The sequence below is a fragment of the Marmota flaviventris genome, chromosome 2 (assembly GCF_047511675.1).
Source record: "Marmota flaviventris isolate mMarFla1 chromosome 2, mMarFla1.hap1, whole genome shotgun sequence".
In the NCBI taxonomy this organism is placed as follows: Eukaryota; Metazoa; Chordata; class Mammalia; order Rodentia; family Sciuridae; genus Marmota; species Marmota flaviventris.
Genome location: NC_092499.1, coordinates 148256423 through 148278843, shown reverse-complemented (window position 1 = coordinate 148278843; position 22421 = coordinate 148256423). Strand labels below are relative to the sequence as shown.

General features: G+C 44.3%; 1 protein-coding gene across 1 annotated transcript in view; it reads left to right on the top strand.

Annotated features, from left to right (window-relative positions):
* Positions 1 to 22287, top strand: part of Igf1r (insulin like growth factor 1 receptor) — a 302570-nt gene extending 280283 nt beyond the window's left edge. Inside the window, exons 19-21 of the mRNA XM_027955997.3 lie at positions 936 to 1065; positions 6322 to 6456; positions 14618 to 22287. Of these exons, the coding sequence (XP_027811798.1) occupies positions 936 to 1065; positions 6322 to 6456; positions 14618 to 14999 (647 nt within the window). The 3' untranslated portion in view covers positions 15000 to 22287. The remainder of the gene's footprint in view (positions 1 to 935; positions 1066 to 6321; positions 6457 to 14617) is intronic.
* Positions 22288 to 22421: the final 134 nt, after the last annotated feature.

Below are 22421 nucleotides of genomic sequence, written 5' to 3'. Positions count from 1 at the left end.
TCTCCTTGTGTTTTTGCTTTATAGCTTTACCTCTTTATGGCACAAGTTAGAGACATAATGGACATTTTTTAAAATCAGTGAAACCCTTTCTCAGAGAAAGGAAGAGTCCATGTTAGAAAAGGTTGTATGATTGAGTAGAAAATCAAAATCCAACAAAAGAAGCAATAATTCAGGATTATAAAGCAAACCTGCCATCAAACGTAATTCTGTGACATCTTCTAGAGACATAGAAAATGCAAGAATTTTTAAATATCATCTCTACAGCGCCTTATTGTACATTTTTTTAAATATTTATTTTTTAGTTTTAGGTGGACACAATATCTTTATTTTATTTTTATGTGGTGCTGAGAATTGGACCCTGTGCCTTACGCATGCTAGGCGAGCACACTACCATTTGAGCCACATCCCCAGCCCTTATTGTACATTTTTGTACTGTGAATTGTTACAGGAAATATTGTCCCCTTTTTTAAGTAATGAAGTTCCTTGCTTTTCCCTGGCCATAGGCCTTGCTATCAAGTAAATGAGAGGCTACACTCTCTTGTTTCTTTGATCAGGTTTTAGAATTATATGTCACTGATCCTTAGTTTATGCAATACATATTTTCTTGATAAATCTTGGGACTGAATAATTTGTCAATGGTCTCTCATTTTAAATGCAGCAAGGGAATTAAATTCTTAAAGGAACCAGAGTATAAATGTATTTAAAAGCAGAGATTTCTTGATATTTTCTTGTTATGTGATTAATCACCCTTTACTATTCCTTCCTTATGAAATTGCAAGCCTTTATATTAGTCCATCTCAAAGTGGAGTAAGTCTGTATGTACCTTGAACACAGAAGGGGTGAAGGGCCCTGTGCTTTGACAGTGACCATATACTTGCTTCTACCTTAAGAGCTGCTCCTGCAGCATAACTGTGTGCTTTCTCTGCACCTTCCAGATTTTGGTATGACAAGAGATATCTATGAGACAGACTATTACCGGAAAGGAGGGAAAGGGTTGCTGCCTGTGCGCTGGATGTCTCCTGAGTCCCTCAAGGATGGAGTCTTCACCACTCATTCAGACGTCTGGTATGAGAGCCTTTTTCTGCAAGGCCAGCCCAAGGCATCCAGCCTTCGCACGTGCCACCAGTCAGGCTCAAGGGTTTTATTTTCCTCCTGATCTCTGCTCATTGCTATCCATTTCCAGCTTTAGCTCAGTGTTTTATGGACTAAAGCTGAAAAATGACTTTAAAGCTGGAAGTGTGGGCTTTGAAGTGGTCCTGTTATTAGTGGGCTAGCTAAGGATAGAAGGGCATTTGTGGGACCAACTTTTTTTTCTTTTTTTTAGTCTTTAGCAGATGTTGATTGTGTTTTCTGGGAGCTGGGACATGCCAAAAGGTTTCACATCTCTTTGTTTCTCCCTTTGCCTACGACAGTAGATGGTGTGCCTGTGTGTGATGCATTTGCATACGTGTGTGCCTGTGTCACCTAATTGAACCTTCAGATTGCAGAGAACACTTTATTTGGACCCAAAGCTTATGTTTCTTGATGTGTTGATCTCCATCTGCTGTCTGTCTTCTCCCAATGGGTGTTCATGGCTTTGTCCCCATAGATGGTTATAGAAAGCAAAATACCTCCCTTAGTTATAAAAATGTATAATGGTGGAAGATCATCAGCTAAGGGATGCAAAGACTTTCCTGTAGTACTCTTTATTGTATTCCCTGGACACATTGTATAAAGGCAGTCAGGTTCTGAAATAAAACTGAGATTCTTGGCAGACAAAAGCCCTGGCATATCAATCCACTTTCTCAAATGTCAGTGAGTGTCTTGGCTTTCCTCTTGGGAGATCCCATTGCTGTTGTATACAGAAATGGTAGTTGTTTACTCCAACTGTCCGGATGACTGCATAAGGGAACTATTTCAATAGTGACTGACATCATTTTTTAACCTCATGAACTTTTCCTTCACAGTCAAGGGCCTTAGATCTTATTTTGAAGACAGGTACAAATTGAAAATAGCATTTGAATATGACCCAGCCAAGCCTGATTGTTTCTTGAGCTAAAGGATTAGATCTGTTCTACAGTCAGCTTACCCAAGATGGTTACCTCTTTTCTGTTAAATCAAAGTGTTAGAAATTTGAGGTGTCAGAAGAGGGCATACCTGGGTGCACACATGCATCTGTTTGTCTAAGCTTTTTGCTTCCAGAAGCTTTGAGGTCAATTTATAGGGTAGGAAACAGAAGCAGGGTAGGAAGATAAAGCTAGAGTTGTTAATACTTCACAGGCTCACTCTCACCAAATTCAGTTACCAACTGTCACTTCAGAGACCAACAAAGGTCTGAGACTACATAGCCATTATGAACAAGTAAGAAAAGATATCCATAAAGGACAGTAGGCATTTGGAATTCATTCCCTTAAATAGCCAGGCATTGGAAGTGCTTTGGGCTTTTGGGCATTTATCCAGGCCTTTGAGGATAACACATTGGGGAAGGCCAGGGTGCTTCTTGGGCTCTATCCTGAAGCTGTCCCCTCTCTAAAGAATGGAAATAATTTTAGATGATGTTCAGTAGCACAAAACAATCATTCCTAAATAGTTAAGGACTAGGAAATATGAAGAATTTTGTCTGGGTTTTGTAGACGAAAACTCAGAATCCTAAGGTTGGGAGACACCCCAGAGGTCAGTGTCCTGAATCCCCTTACTGTATCCTTCACAGCTGGCATTTGAGCTTCTTCAGAGATGCTTCCAGGGGCTATGTGTTCACTCCCTCAGCCTGGCCAGCTGGACTTTTCAAATGTCTATATTTTTCTCACACCCTTCTTACAGTCGGCCTCTCTGGGACACCATTTTTGCCCTTCTGTCTGCAGCATAGTCACACATACTGCTCTGTTCTTGGTCAGGCTGTGGAGTCATCCAAGACTTGTCTCTGTCCTCTAGTTTAATACCCTGGGGTCCTGCTGTATCCTAGGTTTATTCCTTGGGTCCTTGGGCCTTTGGGAACTGTGGCTGCTCCTTTTGCAGTTCCTTCATCCTTCTCAAATGGCCCATGTGGATTAAAGAGCATGGTGTGCCCCTAGATATGTGGAAAACCAGGCAGAGGGGGCTGGGATTGTGGTTCAGCAGTAGAGTGCTCACCTAGTATGTATGAGGCACTGGGTTTGATCCCCAGCACCACATAAAAATAGATAAATAAAATAAAGATATTGTGTACAACTGCAACTAAAAAAAAGGGTAAATATTAAAGGAAGGAAGAAAACTAGGCAGAGGATGGGGAGTGGGACTTGACAGCATATTGTTGCTCCCTTCCTGTGCACCACCCCACACACAGTCTTCATTTCTTGACTTATTAAGCAATTTTCCAGAGAGGCACAAATTCCAAGGTTATTTGCTTCTTTGGTGACTAATTCCGAACAATGGGGAATATGGATTTCTTTGTAGGTGTCAATTTGCTGGTGGCTAGAACAGATATGCACTAACCTCTTTCCCCACCAAGTAAGATGATACCATGGGGTCTGTGTACTTGGAGGAAACACCCCAGTGTTCATGCTTAAAGAAGACTTTACAAAGAGGCATTTGTCTAATGTTTAAAGATTAAATCTGTCCACAAAATACTTGCTTTTGGGTGAAGGCATTAGTAGGTAAGTTCATGCAGTGAAATGCCTTCTTTGAAAAACATACAGGTGATGCATATTTCTCAGTGCCTCTGCCTGACTACGTGGCCTTGGTCAAGTCACCAGGCTTCTCTGGGCTCTACTGGCTTGTCAGTTAGGTGAAGAATGTCTAGGGATGCCTGTGCTCTCTGCTCCTTCTGTGGTACTTAGATAGATGTTTAAATGGCTGTTATGACAACTGGTGTTAGGTAGAAATGACACAGCCCCTGAACCCCGGAGCAGAAAAAGAATGGAATGTAGTTTTGTATTGAACTGTGAAGGACAACTACAGACTGGAGCACTTAGTGTCACAAGGACAGATGAAACTGACATCAGACAAGAGTCATTCAGGAAAAAAAAAATTTGTAGTTCAATATAATAAGAATTAGTGGTGAACTGTGTCTATTGCTTCCTGTTTTATTTCATATGTGTGATTGTGACGTTATCAGTTTGTGGAAGAAGCACATACAACAAAAGAAGCCATCCCTGTCCTCAAGGGATTAAGTCTTATAGAGAAGAGAAAGTGACCTGGCAGGTTGGGGTCAAGGAAACCTTCATAGACGAGATGAAGTTGTAGGACCACCCCACTGCCACCAATGAAGCAATGGGGAAAGGGGTTCCTGGCAGGGAATGCTGGGGGAGAATGGGGAATAGTAGTACTTTCTTGAGGAAATCAGGTTATTTACATGGTTACTGTGTTAGGGATTTGGGATCTATTCTGCAGGCTCTGAAAATTAAGGTTTCTGAATAGGAGAGTGACCTAGAGCTGTGTTACAAGAAAGAAGTTCACATTAGCTGGAATGGAAGGGTGCAATAGGCTGGGCAAGGAAGACCCCCTGCACAAAGGAAGCACTGGGGGTGGAGAAGGAGGAACCACATACGGCTTGAACAAACCTGGGTCTTAACTGCCAAGTCATGAGACCTCAAAGAGGCTAGGGTGACCACAGGTGTACCACTCCAGTGGAATGGGACATTGGCTGTAGGGAGGCTGAGAGAAGAACAGGAAGCCTGACAGTTCAGCTTGAGACACACTGAGTTTGTGGAGGAGCTTGGAGTAGAGCTATGGGGCTCCAAGGGCCTGGGTGGAGCCATCCAGTTAGAACTGGCTGCCTGAAAACTGGTGACCTGGCCAGGAAAAGTGGTGGGGCTAGAGAAGTGGGGTTGGCAGAAGCCATGTCCTCAGATCATTTCTCATACCAGCCGGTAGTAGGCAAAAATAGAAAGCTCATCACTTTTGCTGGGTGGCATTGCAGCCTCTGAGCGTATGCTGCTTCTGTGACAGGCAGGTTTGGGAAAGCAGAGCTTCCCCACTATTGAGTTGATGGAAAACTCGATTCCTTTGCCCAGTTCTTTTAAAAGCCATGCTTTGGTTTTTATGGGTCTCTTTGTACTTCTGAAGACTATTTCTTGGTTACCTGCAGTTAGAAAGGACCATGGGTGGGTCAGTCCTCTGATTGCTAAGGTTCTGTTTCTAATGTGCTTTTTATATCAATTTATACAAAAACTTTTTGTTCATGGGAAAGAACTGAAGCAGTGAATAAAACATTCTGATACAGTCAATCCCCCAAGCTTCTTAGAGCTCTGGGTGGGAAATACCTTGCCACAGGTTTTTCCGTGAGGCTTGGCTAGTACCCTGTGCCAGGTTCCACGAGAAGCCGCATAGGCAACTTGCTCACAGGCAGTCTGACTTATTCCACTGATGTGACCCTGGCATAGTGCAAATAGGTCAGGAAGAATTTGTGAATGTGGGCATTTACCCTGGGAAGCTACATTGATTTTGCAGATTACAGCATTGCTTTCTTGAACATTATCTATCTGAAATTTCTACATAAATGCCTGTTTTAATTTGAACTTCTGAACTGATAGGCAAATCTGCAGGAATGGTAGAACTGCTCACCTCTTTCCTACCAAGTTCATTGTTCAGTGAGCCTCTGTGGAAGGAGATTCTTATTGTTGTGTCACTCACTACTCATGGGCCAATGCAGCCCACCCGATTCCCCTACCTGTGGGGCAAGGCCTCTGAGCCAGCAGCTCCTGGGCTCTTTGCAAGTTCAAGGGTTCTCTTCTCTCTCCTGAGTCAAATCATGATCCCTGTAGAGCTTTTAAACATTCCAAGGCCCAGGGCCCCCGACCAATCAAATAAAAGCTCTTACTGGGAGCCCAGGCATCAGTCTATTTAAAACACTCTCAGGAGGTTCTCTTGTGTAGCAGTGTTCAGAAATTCTGGGATAAAGATTTCTAAGCTGATCATAAGAATCTCCGGAGGAGCTTGTTAAGATTTATTATCCCAAGTCAGTGACTGGCTAGAACCTGGAGGTCTGCATTTTTTTTTTTTTATTATTATTCTTAGAATAAAACAAATTTGGAAAGTACCTCCCTGTGGGGGTAAATGGCTGGAACTAAGCACTGAGGGCTGTGATCTAAATCAGGAACTTCTGCACCATGTAGGGATTGCTGAAAGCTCCCCCAGCATCAGTTGCCTCAGCTCTGCCATGAGGGCTAAAGTTGCAGGGAACATCAGTGGTGATGGGGGAAGGCAGATGTCCCACATTCAGCGAAGTGCCTGGCTCACTGCCAAGCAGTCACCTCCAGGAGGACAGTTTTTCAGTGCCTAAGGTTGAGGAAATATTGGAAAAGGGGGGCAGAATGGTCCTGCCCGTCATTCTCCAAGCTGCTCATGTATCTTTTCTCCCTGTAGGTCCTTCGGGGTTGTCCTCTGGGAGATCGCCACACTGGCCGAGCAGCCGTACCAGGGCTTGTCCAACGAGCAAGTCCTTCGCTTCGTCATGGAAGGTGGCCTTCTAGACAAGCCGGACAACTGCCCCGACATGCTGTATGTATTTTCTGAGCCCCCTCAGCTCCCTTTTGATTTATTTCCTCAAATAACTGTTTTCCTGAGTCATGTAAGATTAAAAATTACAGGAGCCAGAAATTCTTTCTGGTCCTATGGGTGTGGTGATGATACCGAGCAGATTAGAACAGCCTTATTTATCCTCTTCAGAAGATCTTACAGGTCCTATGCCTTTTGGGCTAACACCCTAATTCCTTAATTATTCAGTTCTAATTTTCAGTTTGCTCTGTTTCTGAGTCCCAATGTCTCCATAAAATATTTGACTAAAGCAATCTTTGCTCATCTTTTCCACGTAAGGATTAAAAAAAAACAAAGTCAACAACACTATACTTACTACTCCTTTCTTTTTTAAAAAAATAAATATCTGATTTTTTAAAATCTTTATTTTGTTTATGTATTTTTATGTGGTGCTGAAGATTGAACCCGTGCCTCACATGTGAGAGGCAAGCACTCTGCCACTGAGCCACAATCCCAGCCCCACAATACTTACTTCTCTTAAGTCAACTTCAAGGGTTTGGCTTCTGAAAACTTTTATGTAATGGGGGTATGTGCTTCATAGGCCTCACTTCTCAATGCTTCATGGAAATGCTCCCAACATTTGTCAACTTTCCATCACTCTAACAAATACCTCAGATAATCAACTTACAAAAAGAAAAGGATTCTTTTGGCCCACAGTTGTGGTGGTTTCAGTTGTTGATCAGTTGGCATGTTGCTTCAGGGGCTGGGATAGGCCAGCACATCATGTCAGAAGTGCATACCAAAGCAAAACTGCAAACCCCATGTTCTCGAAGCAGAAGTAAGCCAGAAGGAAATGGGGTCCTACTGTCCCCTTCAAGGACATGCCCTAATGATTTTGAAGAGCTCCCAGTAGGCCCCACTTCCCTAAAGGTTCCACTATCTTCCAGCAGCATCAAGCTGGGGACCATGCCTTCAACACATGGCCTTTGGAGAACTTTAGTATCAAACTATAACACCCACCTGGTGTTTTGTGGCTTGGTAGAGGTCCAGGCTGCTGAAGTGGGTGGAGAACTAGTTGTTCTTCCTGGAGTAAAGTTGGGGAGATATAAAGATGTTCTGTTTGGATCATCAGTTACAGGACAGGTATAGAATGGGAGCATCAGGCTAATTTTTTATGTGTACATTAAGGCCCAGGCTCAGAGATTCTTCTGTATCCCAATAGCTAGATAAGAAGTAGGTTCTACTAGTATATCAAAAATTTGGGAATTTTCTAAAAATGCTTTTCAAGACAGGTTTTGCTTTACTTGAGAAAGCACTCCAGAGGAATTGTTGGGCTGTTTTTATGTCTGCATGAAATGTCACACAGATCTTCCTACCTACCCATACACCTTCCTTCAGTAAGTAAGTAAAGTACTGACAAGGCTGGAGCCCCATAGTGGCAGGATGATGTACAGGCAGGAGTTGGACACATGTCTGTGAGCACAAGAGAATGGACCCCAGCAGCCATGAAAGCTTTCTCACATGGTCTCTCAGGTGGCCTTGGGCCAGAGATCCATGCAGGTGTGCCAGCTCCTCTGCTCAGTCTTATGAAGCTAAAATCAAAGTGTTGAACAGGTTGTGATCTCATCTAAGGCTCAGAGTCATCTTCCAGCTCCTCAGGTTGTTAGCAGGAGTTGGCTCCTCGTAGCTGTAGGACTGAAGCTGTAGGACTGAAGTCCCTGTGCTCTTACCACTTGTTGACTGGGCACCATATTCAGCCCTGGAGGCCATTTGAGTCCTTGCCACATGCCACTTCCATTGGCCATCATGGGAGAGCAGCTTATTTCTTCAAGACCTACAAGACTTTTCTGCTTCTACTGTTTTTATCCTGATTAAGTCAGATCCACCCAGGATAATCACACTTTTGTGCAATTCAAAATTAAAGGAGTCAAGTGTCATGTTTACAAGACCCCCTGCCATACATACAGATGAGGGGACTCTGTTTACACCAGAGGTGGGGATCTTGAGACCATCTTAGGATCCCACAGCCTCAGAAAGGGAAGTCTTTGTCTATCAGCAAAACAAAGTCTTGTTTTTTATTTCAAAGCACTTTGATTGTTACTCCCAAAACTGCATTCCATGTACAGGAAGTGAGCTTCATTCCCCTGGCTCTAGCTGTGTGAGTGAAGCGGGGAACTCAATACAGCACCCTCTGCTTCAAGATGGTATGCAGTAAACATTATGTTCATTAGTTGCTGCTTCTGAACATCAATCCAGCAGAAACCTGTTCTGTCCCAGGGACACTTTGCATGAATTAAGAAAGAAAGCTGCAAGGAGAATGCCAAAGAATGCCCCCATGAAGGCATCCTCCTCTCATTGGCTAGTATGTGTGTGTATATGTGGTGGGAGGGTGTTCCATTTTCTCCTCTGAGCATAGGAAATCAGGGAGTGGCTTGAGCCTGGGGGCAGTCCTAGGCCTGCTGGGCCTCCCATTATCCCTTGTCAAAGAGACCTCCTAGTACAGCCTTTTCAGAACTCCACAACCCAAAGTTGGAAGAGACCTTGCCCAGCATATAATCCCACCTCTCCCCACCTATACGCAAAACCTGATAGTTGAAAACAACAATTAGTATCAATTATCTCACAGAGTTTCTGAAGATGAGGAATCTGGGAGTGGCTTAGTGGGATGGCTCTGGCTTGAAGTCTCTAGGTTCTTGCTGTCAAGCAAATGGGGTTGTGGTCCTCTGAAGGCTCACCCAGGGTGGCAGATCTTCTTCCAAGGCACCAATGTGGATGTGCACCATGTAAGGTCTCACTTTCTATGTGGACCTCCCCATAGCACCACTGGAATGTCCTCATGACACACAGATGGCTTCCCTTAGAGCAGGGCTCAGCAAACTCTCTAAAGGGCCAGATAGTCAGACAGTAAATATTTTTGGTTCTGTGGGCCCTCACAGTCTTGATTGCAACTACTCAGCTTTGCTGCTGTGTGCAGAAGCAGCCATAGAGATCATATAAATGAGCATGGCTGAGGTCCAATAAAATTTTACTTTTGGATACTAATATTTGAATTTCATGTAACTCTGTGCTGTCACATAACATTTTTTCTTTAATTTTTTCCCCAACCATTTGTAAATGTAAAAGCCATTTGTAGTTCAGAGGCCCTACAAATTCAGGGAGACAGCAGGCCAAATTGGGCCCATAGACCTATAGATTGCCTGCTCTGCCTTGCCCTGGAGCTAGTGATCCATAAGCAAAGTGGCCTCCAGTGTCCTTTCGGACCTAATCCCAGAAGGAACACTCTACTGCTTCCAACTCCTCCAAGTTTCAGTGTGGGAGGGGATTACTCAGAGAAGCTCTGGGAGTCCTGAAAGCTGGTTTCCACCTTCTGTACATGCAGTGTCCCTTATAGGTGGCCATCTGCTGCCCACCTTGAACAGTAACTGCTGAGGTAAAATGTAAGAAAGGGAGCTATGAGCCCTGATGCCCACTGAATTTGCATAAAGGTACATAGTGCCAGAATAGATTTGAATACTAGAATTAGTGGTATTTAGCAAGCTTAGAAATAGCCCAGGAAAGCAGGTGTGAGTTTTGTTCCTGTGGTTTGGTGCTGGTTGAGGGAGAGGTATTGCTTTTGTGCTTTTTCTTAGACTTGGATAAATGTTTGTCTCTGGGAAACTTGTAGGACTCTTGAAGTTGATCCATTTCCAGATGACTGGAGTTTCACTATTAATTCAATATGCCTGGGAAGCAGCCCACCTGCCATGGGAAAGGCAGTGGACTTCCTGTTCCCAGCGTGGAGGATGAGGAAGTTTACACAGAGAGGTTACCCTTGGATAAGAAATGTTTAATTCACAAGGCATTTCTGCTTTGCCATCCAGAACCCCTTTGGCAAATTTATCTCCCTTCTAAGAAAAGAAAAGAAAAAAGGGAGGTGAGCTGGTTTCATAGGGAGTGGCTGTGTCATCCTTCTGAATTTACTGATGAGCTTAGTGAAGTTGAAGGGTTCTGGGAGAGGAGTTCTTTTGTTATAAGGATGAAAAAAAATGGACTTTGTTTATCCCAGAGGAGAGCAGAGTCCTAAGCCCTTGGGAGTTGCCTAAAACCTACTGGGTCTCAAGTGGGAGAGGAAACCTTTCACCATTGTGGTTCTGCTGTTGGAACAGGTACTCCCTAGCCATGTCATAGCCCCTAGGGGACTCAACTCAGTATCAGGAAGACCCTTCAGCAGTTTAGTGATGCCTATACATAAAGTCAGTTGCCTCAGGAGTAGCCAAGCCCTCATTCCTCAGTATTACATAGTCTTCTAGCCTTAGAGGAAAGATTGCAGTCTGAGCCCCAGGGTATTCAAGTCTCAGCATCATAACTCAGTTTGAATTAATTCAGCAAGTATCATGAGATCAGCTTTGGTTGTGGTTCCCTGCTGCATCCACATTTTAAAGTGATGACAAAGCCTGTCCTGAACCCTGTTTTATGCTCAGATCCCAGTACCTAGGCCACAAACATCACTGAATGTTCCAGGTACATGCTGGCTATTAAAGTCACAAAGATAAGTAAGGAGTGATCCTAGATATCATGAAATCTGGAGGCATTAAAGGCCCCAGCTCTAACACTGCAGGATAAGGGATAGAGCAGAGGGTGAACTCAGCTATAAAAACTCAGGCAAAGAAGCCACTTGTTCTGGTAGCATGTCCACAGCTCTGCACATCAGCTTTTTATTCTGCAGGATTCAGGAAAGAATTTGAACTTTTTAAACTCAAGAGAGTCATCAACTCATAGAAACACACTTGGTAGTATCTGATCATTTTTGTGATTTTCAAGGAGTTTTTCCTTTTGCTGATTAAAGTGCCCACATTGCTGGAAATCCTAGGTTGGTTTTGTGGAAATCAAGTGCATGAGTCGGCGCTACATAGGCAGGATGACTGCACCTACCCAGTTAGCCCTGGTGTGAACTTTGCCACAGCATGCAAGCCATACTTCTCTGCTGCCCAGGGTTCTCCTTGCTGACTTGTTGGAATCTGACTTGAGGTATCCACCAGGACTCATTGGCTTCAGTGTGTCCTGGATCGTGGAGCCAGGGCTCTGCCTTTGCAGGGCCTGCAGCAAGCAGGTGCTGGATTGAGATGGCATGCTTGGAATTTGCACTTTTTCTAACTGGCAGCCCTGCCACCTCCATCCTGGCTAGGAAGTGGCTCAGAACAGCCCTGGCTATTCAGGGATGCTAGGAGGAGTACATACTCAGCCCTGCAGAACCTCTCTGGAATCTAGTCTTTCTGCAGTGAAGGTCGACACTGGGCTGAGACTGAACTAACGTCCACCAGCAGGAATGCTTGGGTCATGAGATGCCCAGTGCCACTCGGCTCACTGACACTTTCCATAGATCACAGCCTGTTCAGTTCAAGATGTCAGATGCCAAGGACCAAGAGAAGGGTGGGAATATGGAAGCGTATCTGTGTGCATACAACCCTGGCTACCACACAGACTCTTAGGGGTATAGTTCCATCCTGGGAAGCTGCTTCAAAACCAGGCAGGAGTCCCATTGCAGCCTTGTTGCTACCCCAGATGGTGCCCCATGAACTTTCAGTAGAGGACAGTGCTTTTCTCATCAGAGCTTACCAGTGGTAAAAAATGTGCTTTTTAACAGAAGAGTTTTATCAGCTCATAAATCCTTCTGGAGTCTACTGGGGAGTTTTCTTGTGGAAATAGTGTAAACAAGGTCTTGAATCCCACAGAGTAAAAAAAGGCTTCCTTTTATGGGTAGCCCTGCAAGGGCTATGACTCTGGAACGATTTAAGGGAGGCATCACATGGCGTGTTTGTGCTAATGTCACTGCATCATGGCCCTGTTGGTGGCACCTCCTTGGCCCCCGCCTCAGGGCATAAAGCCAGGTACAGCTCATGTTTTCAGCCCAGGCCACACACTGCTCGGGGTTAAGCCAATCAGCCAGACAGGAAATCACAGCCCAGACACAAAAATTGTTCCATATATTTGTGGCCCATTTCAATTAACTAATTAATTTTGATCTTTTTTCTTAGAAAGACATGTCGATATAGGAAGACAGTTCTGTTTACTGTCTGACCAGAGGGGGAGACAATACACTAGCTGCTGGTTTATCAGTGCAAATCAAACCCTTCCAGGACATCGACTATCCAGTAGACAGCCAAGACAGGGTGATCTCCTAGCAGGACCATAATCCCTTTGGCTGAGGCAACCAAAGTATAACCATACTGTTTTACAGAGAGCCCCATCCCTACTTTGCCTTTGCTAGTTTTGTGATTGTCATTTGTGAAATGAGGATGCATTATAATAAAAAGCCCCTCCTTCACAGACCTGGGAGGACCAAGGCAATTCCCACACATGAAGCTCCCGTTGCCTGGTACTGTGTGTACTGTCACCTGCAGTCACTCGGCACTAACACCTACCCTTATGGTTAGTGCCACACCCAGGTTTACTTGGGAGGGAAGATAATTAGCCTTCCTCTTTTGTCTAATTCCTTTTCCTCCAGAGCAGGTTTTAGTCACATTTTTCTACAGAGGAACCATAAATATTTTAGGCTTATAGGCTAAACAGCCTCCTTTTTAACTCCCCAACCAACAGTTGGAACTTCAAAGCCACGGAGGATATGTAAACAAGTGGATTCTGCTGTAATTTGCTGGCCCCCTAGGCCTCTAGAACATTGAATTCTGATGGATCTCCCTCTTGCTCTCTCTCAAAGGTCACTACCCTTCAGACCCAACCTGAGGTCTTCTGAGGAATCTGACCAGGTTGGCAGGGGAGCCTTCCTCTCTTAAGGCAGCTTCTGCACCCTACAGGCAGTTTTTGTTTTGTTTTGTTTTGTTTTTAAATTTGTTCTTTTTAGAGATACATGATAGTAGAATTCATTTTGACGTATTATACATACATGGAGTATAACTTTCCATTCTTCTGATTGTACATGATATGGAGTTATACTAGTCATGTATTCATATATGAACACAGGAAAGTTATATCCAATTCATTCTATTGTCTTTCCTATTCCCGTCCCCCTCCTTCCCTTCATTCCCCTGTCTAATCCAGTGAGCTTCTGTTTCAGGTGCTCTGAGCTTCCTGGATGGGGGGAGTTCCATTTGACAATTTTTAATCAAAAAGCATTTCTCCAGAAGCTTTAGAACAGAAGTGTATATTTCCAGCAAGAACAGAGGTGTAAGGGGAGGCACTTTGGTTTCATGCTCAATGTGGGGCAGGGAAGCTGGCTGACTCCTCCTCAGAACCATGGCTACCCCTGCACTCTATCTAGCCCTTTGCTACTTTGCCCTCCAATTTGCTGCTCAGGTCTCTCTCTCTCTGTTCTGTACCAGTTCTGTTCTTGTCAAAGTCTGGGCCTTTCCTGGGTTGGGCAGCTGACTGCATCAGTAACAGCCTACCTCCTTTCTTCTTCCCTTTGTGACCTCTGTTCCACATGACCAGGAGGGATTCATGGAGATTGGTGGCCCAGCTGATGTGACTGAAGTGTGGCTTGGGCTTATGCTCTGTTCTCTGCCTGCCCCTGGCTTGTGCAGGGTACTCTTGCCCAGGGTTCTCCTTGCTGACTTGTTGGAATCTGATTTGAGGTCTCCACCAGGACTCATTGGCTTCAATGCATCCTGGATCATGGAGCCAGGGCTCTGCCTTTGCAGGGCCTACAGCAAGCAGATGCTGGATTGAGATGGCATGCTTGGAATTTGCACTTCTTCTGTCTGGCAGCCCTGCCACCTTCATCCTCCCATCCTCTGCCAAGGATATCCCTGCACTAGAATGAAGCTTGGATATGGCATAGGTGGGGCTCAGAGAGATTGCCATCAGGAAAGCCAAGATGGCTCTCAGTTTTATTTGTGAGAAATGGGAGTTTTCTACAGTCTGATTCTGGAAACAATGTTTCGGCAAGGGAGTGTTCAGCTAGAAAGTTGGCCCGTTTTATTTCTTAGCACTGCCACTATAAATAAAGACATGCACCAAGATTAATCCTCCTCGGGAAATTAGGTTCCAGTAGGGCTTGGGTACTGGGGGTATTGAAAGGAATGGTGGGAAGTAAGAGGGCCAACAGGATGGACAGCCAGAGGCTTAGAGAAGTGACAGAGCAATCCTCAGCTCTTACTGTGGGGAGTGGAACATGGTGAGAGGTCCAGGAGGCTACCTGGTCTCCTTAGCTTGGCCAGTCTGGGCCTATCTTGTGTCTGTCTCCCCTCAGGTTTGAGTTGATGCGCATGTGCTGGCAGTACAACCCCAAGATGAGACCTTCCTTCCTGGAAATCATCAGCAGCATCAAAGACGAGATGGAACCTGGTTTTCGGGAGGTCTCCTTCTACTACAGTGAGGAGAACAAGCCACCTGAACCTGAGGAGCTGGACCTGGAGCCTGAAAACATGGAGAGTGTCCCCCTGGACCCCTCGGCCTCATCATCATCCCTGCCGCTGCCCGACAGACACTCAGGACACAAGGCTGAGAATGGCCCAGGCCCTGGGGTGCTGGTTCTCCGAGCCAGCTTCGATGAGAGACGGCCTTACGCGCACATGAATGGAGGACGCACAGATGAGAGAGCCTTGCCGCTGCCCCAGTCTTCAACCTGCTGATTCTTGGATCCCGAATCCCGTGCAAACAGTAACGTGTGTGCACACTCAGCAGTGGGTGGGGGGAGAGAACGTTTTAACAATCTATTCACAAGCCTCCTGTACCTCAGTGGATCTTCAGAACTGCATTGCTGCCCACAGGAGATGGCTTCTCTGCAGTAAAACACATTTGGGATATTCCTTTTTTCAATATGCAAGCAGCTTTTTATTTCCCTACCCAAACCCTTAACTGACCGGCCTCTAAGAACCTTAATGACAATACTTAATAGCAACAGAACACTTGAGAATTGAGTCTCCTCATATATTCTCTCTCTCTCTCTCTCTCTCGCTCGCTCTTGCTCTCGCTCTCCTTCTTTCTTCTTTCTTTCCTTTTTCCTTTTCTGCTTCATAATGGAAAAATATTTGCCACAAACCCAGCCGGGAAGCCCTTTTTATCAAATGGAGGAAGTGGCTCTTCCTGGGATTCCACGTCACCCTGTGTATACCTGCCTGACACCACAGGTCTTTATAAAACACACACATACACACATTGAGACGGAGTTTTTTAACTGTGTCTTTAACCTTTCTAGTGTCATCTAAAATTCAAAAAGGGCCATTGTTCATCCATGGTTGTTACCATTGTAATGCTGCCAAATTTTGCCAAAATCCTGAACTTTCTCCCTTATCATCCATACCCCCCCTGCCCCCACACACATTGATTTTCTTCTGTCCAGAGGAATGGGGTGAGCATGGTATCATTTATGAGAAATATTGGTGATGTACTCCATCTGACTGTTCCCCAGGTGCTTTCCAAGCCCACATCCACCCCAGTCTCGTTGCTTTTGATGACTAGGTTATTATTTGGGGGAACTGGACAAAATGGGACCTTCCATCAGTGAAGATGGGGAAAGGCTGAACCAGGTTCCCCACCCCACTCCCTACCTCCACCCCTTTCCCTCTGAGAATTCTGGAGGAAACAGACCCTGAGTTAAACCTAAAAGCCAGACTAATGGGTCCATGTGGACATCATGCCAGTTTCCTCCCCCAGCCCCAGCACCCCCTCCTGACCCGCCAAGGAACACAGATGGGTTTCCAGGGACCCAGCCCAGCCATTTGTGCAGGTGTGCAAGGAAAGGGGTTCAGACACCACAGCAGTGAGAAGAAGTGCAGGCAATGGAGTCAAGCATTCTAAGCTTTGTTGACATTTTCTCTGTTACTAGGACTTATTCATGGGTCTTACAGTTCTATGTTAGACCGTGAAACATTTGCATACACATTGTCTTTAATGTCACTTTTATAACTTTTTTACGGTTCAGATATTCATCTATACGTCTGTACAGAAAAAAAAAAAGCTGCTATTTTTTTTGTTCTTTATCTTTGTGGATTTAATCTATGAAAACTTTCAGGTCTACCCTTCTTCCCTTTCTGCTCACTCCAAGAAACTTCTTATGCTTTGTACTAGAGTGTGTGATTTTTCTTCCTTTTCTCCCAATAATTGATACTTCTAGAACATAATTTGCCATGAACTGTTTGATGCCTTTTTATAAATTCATCTCCCCTTTCCCTGATCCCCCAGGCCCATTCATTGTAGGTTTTGTGGGCACGAGGCTGGTGCAGGAAGGAGGCAGATCAGAAGCTCGGGCCAAGGTCCCAGTGGGTCTTGCTCCCTCCTTCCCCTGCCTCCCTTCTCATGGCATTGGAGTCTGTTACAGCGCAGGACACGATGCAAACTCAGGTTAGACCAAAAAAAAAAAAAAGGTTGAATATCTCACACATCCTTGTTCATTGTTTATAGTCCCCCATCGTTGAAAGTCTCACCTTTCCCTTGCCTTTGTTTTGGTTGTGACACACATATATATATTTTTTTAACTATTGGGTACAACAGCAGTTTTAACTGCAGACACTAGGCATTTGGATTACTATTTTTTTTAAAATGGATATTTAATCCTTCCATCCCACAGAAAACAGCTGCTGAGTCCCAGGGTGCAGCAGGGTGTGGCCCAACAGGCTCCCCTCTACTACCCTCCACCACCACCCTCACCATACCGACCTACCTGTCTCTAGAAACAGAGCATCCTAAGGGACTTCCCCCACACTGACAGGGAACAGGACCCCGGCATCCCAGCTGGCCCAGGGACAGCATCCTCAGGGGTGTGTACAAGCATATCGCCAGGTCTGCTGGCCTGAGTGCCAGGTCAGGGCAGTGCCAGCGCTGTGGCAGTCCCAGCCCTTTGCTCTTTCCCAGGGGACCAGAACCCTGGCGCTGGTGTGCTGTTCCTTGGCCAGGAATCCCAGTCCTTCAGGCCCGGGGGTCTTGTTCTGTTTAGTTTTTTAGCACTTCTCACCAGAGTGATGACAGCACAAGAGTTGCTTCTGGGATGGAAATGTTTAAATTATGAGTAAGAACAAAACTCGAAGATGATGATTGCTAGTTGTGACTGGAGATTAAACACAAAAAAAGAAAGTCTGTAGTGCATTTTTGCTTGTCAGTAGTTTCAATCTCACAACTTTTTCACTAGCCTCTGTCCCACAGTGTTTTTCCTTAAAAAAAAAAAAAAAGAAAGAAAAAAAGAAAAAAGATAATCAAGAAGGTATTATATGTAGGAGTTTTCTTTTAACTTATTTTGTAATACCAGTTTTAATCACTGTAGAAAAGCCCCCATTATGAATTTAAATACTGAGGAAAGGGTGTGTGTGTGTGTGTGTGTGTGTGTGTGTGTGTATGTAAGATGGGACAGTTTTTTGATTTTGGGGTTTTTTTTGTTGTTGTTGTTTTTCAAACATTTATCTACCTCACTCTTATTTTTTTATATGTGTATATAGAAAAAAAAAAAAAACAATACATCTCACATTTCTCAGCACCTGACAATAGGCCGTTGATACTGGTAACCTCATCCATGCCACAGGCCACACACCCAGGTGATGCAGGGAGAGAGGCCAGGCTGTTTTCTGGGGTCAAAACAACACTAACTCACCTCTCCACTCATTTCAAATGGCTTGCCTTTTTCTGAGATGTCTCATCTCATGTTGCTTTTCCTTTTTTCCTAACCTGGTTCCTCAGAGGTTGGGAGGTATTAGGATTGTCCTGCTCTCAGCCCAGCAGCCCCTACAACCCTGAGGAGATAACAAGAGCACACCATGGGAGGCCACCTGGCCATCCCTGTCAGATGACTTTGGAACAAAACTACTTTATGCATGTTGAATGACCAATACATTTCATCACTGAGAAAGCAGGTGTTCTCCATTCGCTGAGAACAGGAAGGTGCCCCCCCACACCACACAGTTGATTCTGTGAGAATCCCACGTGTGCAGGTGTGGGGTGTTGGTTGGTTCCCCTCACCTGCTCCAGTGAGGCCTGCAATGAGGCAGGGATGTGCTACCACCACTGCTGCTGCTTCTGCTGCTGGGTTTGTTCCATTCAAAGGTGCAGCCACATCAACAATTTGAGAGCTTGGCCTTCTGATCCAGAATGCAGAGGTTCCTGACATTACCACCCATCTGATACAGAAAGAGTGGTAGGGGCAAAACCCCTTCCCCTCTGCAAACTGCTCTCAACTTTACCCTCATCTCCTCTTCCCCCAGGGGTAAACAGACATACCAAATCTTGGGGCTGAGAAAGCCAGTGGTAGGCCCAGCCTCTGTGGCATTCCCATCTGGTCAGGGATGTACCTCCGTCCATCCCGTCATCCTGCTGCTCACGGGCGGATGGTGCACTCTCCACATCCAGCGGCTGCTCATAGGCACTGGGGACTTCAGCTGGGAAACACGTTGTGGGTAGTTTTGTCCAAGAGGGGGCAGCTCCTTAGCAGTTCCAGTATGTACAGTTAAGCTCAGGGGCCTTCTCCTTCCTGCTAGAACACTACCCTTGTCTCCCAAGTTCCTGGGGACCTTAAGGTCATTGATAAATACTGTTTGATCAGGGTTTTATTCTTCCACGCTGTAGGTGACCCCTTGGAATAGTGGCCTCTCCTCTCTTTGCACATACTTACCGGTTTCCGCAACTGGATTTCTACAGATCATTCAGCTGGTTGTAAGGGTTTTGTTTAAACTGTCCAAGTTGTTGGTGTCATTTGTTTTTGTATTATGTAGGAGGTTTTTCTTTAAGTAGAGAGAAAACACTACAGTGTAGTGCCCATCATAACAAATGCTTCAGAAACACTTCAATAAAAGAAAATTTTGTTTGTGTGATGGTACAGTCATTTTACTGGACCAACCCACCCACCTTGACTATACCAAGGCATCATATATCCACAGTTCTAGCCTAATTTTATGCTGATTTTCCCACCTCTTCTCGATTTTTCTCTTTTGTGTGCTCCAAATAATCTTATCAAGCTGAGTTGTGGCATTTTCCATGCAACCTCCTTCTGACAGCAGCTCACACTGCTTAAAGTAACGTGAACCACTGAGGCACATCACTGCGTTGATGTGAGCATTAAGACATTCTCACATACAGCCCTTCCCTGAGGCAACAAAAGTTGGCATATTCTAGAGACATTGCGAACTTGAGCTGTGTGAGACCCAGACTATGCCAGTTCACCTTATGGGATGTCACGATGTTTGACACACAGTTGGAAAGCGCTTCCTTCTTGGAAGATAGAAGACTGTGTTCGTGGCCATCACCGGCCTCTCCTTCCATCCTGTTGCTTGTGACTCGGGACGACATTTCAATGGTTGGAAAAGCGGCTTCATAAAATAGAAAAGTGGTTATTGGGAAACCACCAAATGGCAAAATGCTTGATATGTGGCACTGTGCTTTGGTTGGGATAACAGATCGATGAGCCATGTATGATGCCAAATTGTAGGCCAGTCTGATCCACCAAAGCCTCTTTCTTAGCAGTCCACCTCTGTGACTGGTGGCCATAGTGGCCAAGTTACACTGACTCAGGTGAGTGAGAAGGCTAAGATGCTCATCCCCAGTGCTCAGCTCTCACTTCTGGGTCTGCTTAGGGCGACCAGACAGTGTTGAAGGCAACTCCTTTCCAAAATGTAGGCACCTTCCAGTTGACAGTAACACTCCATGGTATGCCTTGGCCCATTCCAGCAGTCCCAGTAACGCACTTAAGGTTTGGGGTTTGTGCTTTCGTTAATGTTACTTTTGTGTTTGTCAGCTGTCTTTTCATTTCCTGGGCTAAGCAGCATTGGGAGACTTGGACCAGAGATCCACTCCTTAAGAACCAGTGATGAAAGTCAAACTTTCTTACTCCACTCTGAACCAGTCGGTGGTACAAATGAGAACTTCAAGAGAGGATGTTGTTTAGATTGAACCTCTGTTGCCAGAGATGCTGAAGATACAGACCTTGAATAGGCCAGATGTTTTCCTTTCTGGCCTCCAACTTGGATGACTAGTTGGTCATTTAGAGAAATGAACGCTCATCAATGGTGGAATGACCAGGCATTAGAAAACCACTGTTAACAGGGATCATGACATGAAGAGAAGAATTGTGGGCAGAAGGGTACAGGGCTTTGGAAGAAGCATGGGCAGTGTTTTGAACTTGATGCCTTTTGAGGGTATCAGACCACATCCAGGCTCAACAGTCATCCATGGGCATTTGGTTTCAACAAATAAACCTAACATCCTGCTCTGGAAACCTACAGAGTTAAATCACATTGTTCAAGAATGCGAACTATATCACACTCACCAGTTGAGTTGTCAGTTCTGGGGCGTGACTTTAGAGTTTTGTTTTATTTTGTTTCTGCAAGAACATAATAATCACTCATTTGTATGTCCACATTTGTGTGTCCGCATCTTTCCAGTAAACATTTTTTAAATTAGTCACTCATTAGTGTTTCCAATAGGGCTCTTAAGTCCAGTAGATTACGGGTAGTCAGTTGACGAAGATCTGGTTTACAAGAACTAATTAAATGTTTCATTGCATTTTTGTAAGAACATAGAATAATTTTATAAAATGTTTGTAGTTTATAATTGCTAAAAATAATTTAAAGACACTTTTTTTTCTCTCTGTGTGCAAATGTGTGTTTGTGATCCATTTTTTAGGACACCTCTTTACTAGCTAGCTTTACAATATGCCAAAAAAATTAAAAAGAAAAAAATAAAGAAAGAAAAAGAAAAAAAAAGATTTTCCTGGACCCAGGCCATGGCTCACCCTCTTTTCCCCCCATGCTTTGTGCCCTATATAACAAAGGAATGATGATGATTTCAAAAGTAGTTCTGTATCTTCAGTATCTTGGTCTTCTAGAACCCTCTGGTTGGGTAGGGGATCTTTTACTGGTCATTTATTTCCATTTGGAGTGTAGTGACCTTAACAGATGGAAAGAAAAGAACCTCATTGGCCATGGAAATAGCAGAGGTGTTGCCACCCCTTTGGGCAGGACACTGCGGCATCTGGCTGTCTGGCATGGTTGTTGCCTTGTTCCGCAATGCCATACAGATAGAAGGACTTCAGGGCACTGCAGATGGTTTTCACAGTGATCACACAAAAGATTCTGGGGCACACAGGCCATTTGCCTTCTGTGCCTCACATTATGATGAATGCTTTGTTCTAACAAGGAAGAGACTTTATTTATTTTTATTTAAGGCAGAACACCGAAGATACATTTTTCCCATACAGAACAAATTCTTTTTAATAAAAAGTATAGCACACGCCAATATTTTTTTAAGTTTGACTCCATGTCCTCTAGTTCCCAATTATAATTGGCCATGTCAACACAACTCCACAAAATCCCCATTGTTGGAAACATCTGGAATTTTTGCACTCCATAGGAGAAAGGTCCAGAAACCATTTGATTTTTGTTTTCAGCTTCTGATTTGGATGTTTGGTGTTGTGCAGACACATCCACAGGTGAACAGATGCCTGGCAAAAACACCTGTCTGCTTTCTAAGCCAGTGAGGTTGAGGTGAGAGGTTTGCCAGAGTTTGTCTACCTCTGGAATTAAAAAATCAAACAAACAAAAAACCAGAAGGCGCGATGGAATGGATACATCGCAAATAATGCATTTTCTGAGTTTTCTTGTTTAAAAAAGTTTTCTAAAAAAGTTTTAAAAAAAGGTAATAACATGGCCAATTTGTTACATAAAATGACTTTCTGTGTATAAATTATTCCTAAGAAATCCTCTGTTTATATAAAAAAAATCAGTAGATGAAAAAAATTTCAAAATGTTTTTGTATATTCTGTTGTAAGAATTTATTCCTGTTATCTATATACTCTGGATTCTTTACATTATGGGGGAAAAAAGAAACTTTGTCTATTTTGAATGGCTGAAGCTAAGGCAACTTTAGTTTCTCTTACTCTGCTTTTTTCTAGTAGTTAAAGTACTACATGGTTTAAGTTAAATAAAAAAAATTCTGTACGCACTTTTTGACTTCAGTTTTGTTTCCTCCCTTCTGGAAGCATCACCACACTTGTGTGGCAGCGTGTGTATTCACACATGTCACTTGCAAGTGTTCCCTAAGAAAGCATCGCCTTATTTGTGGCAGCTGAGCCCTCT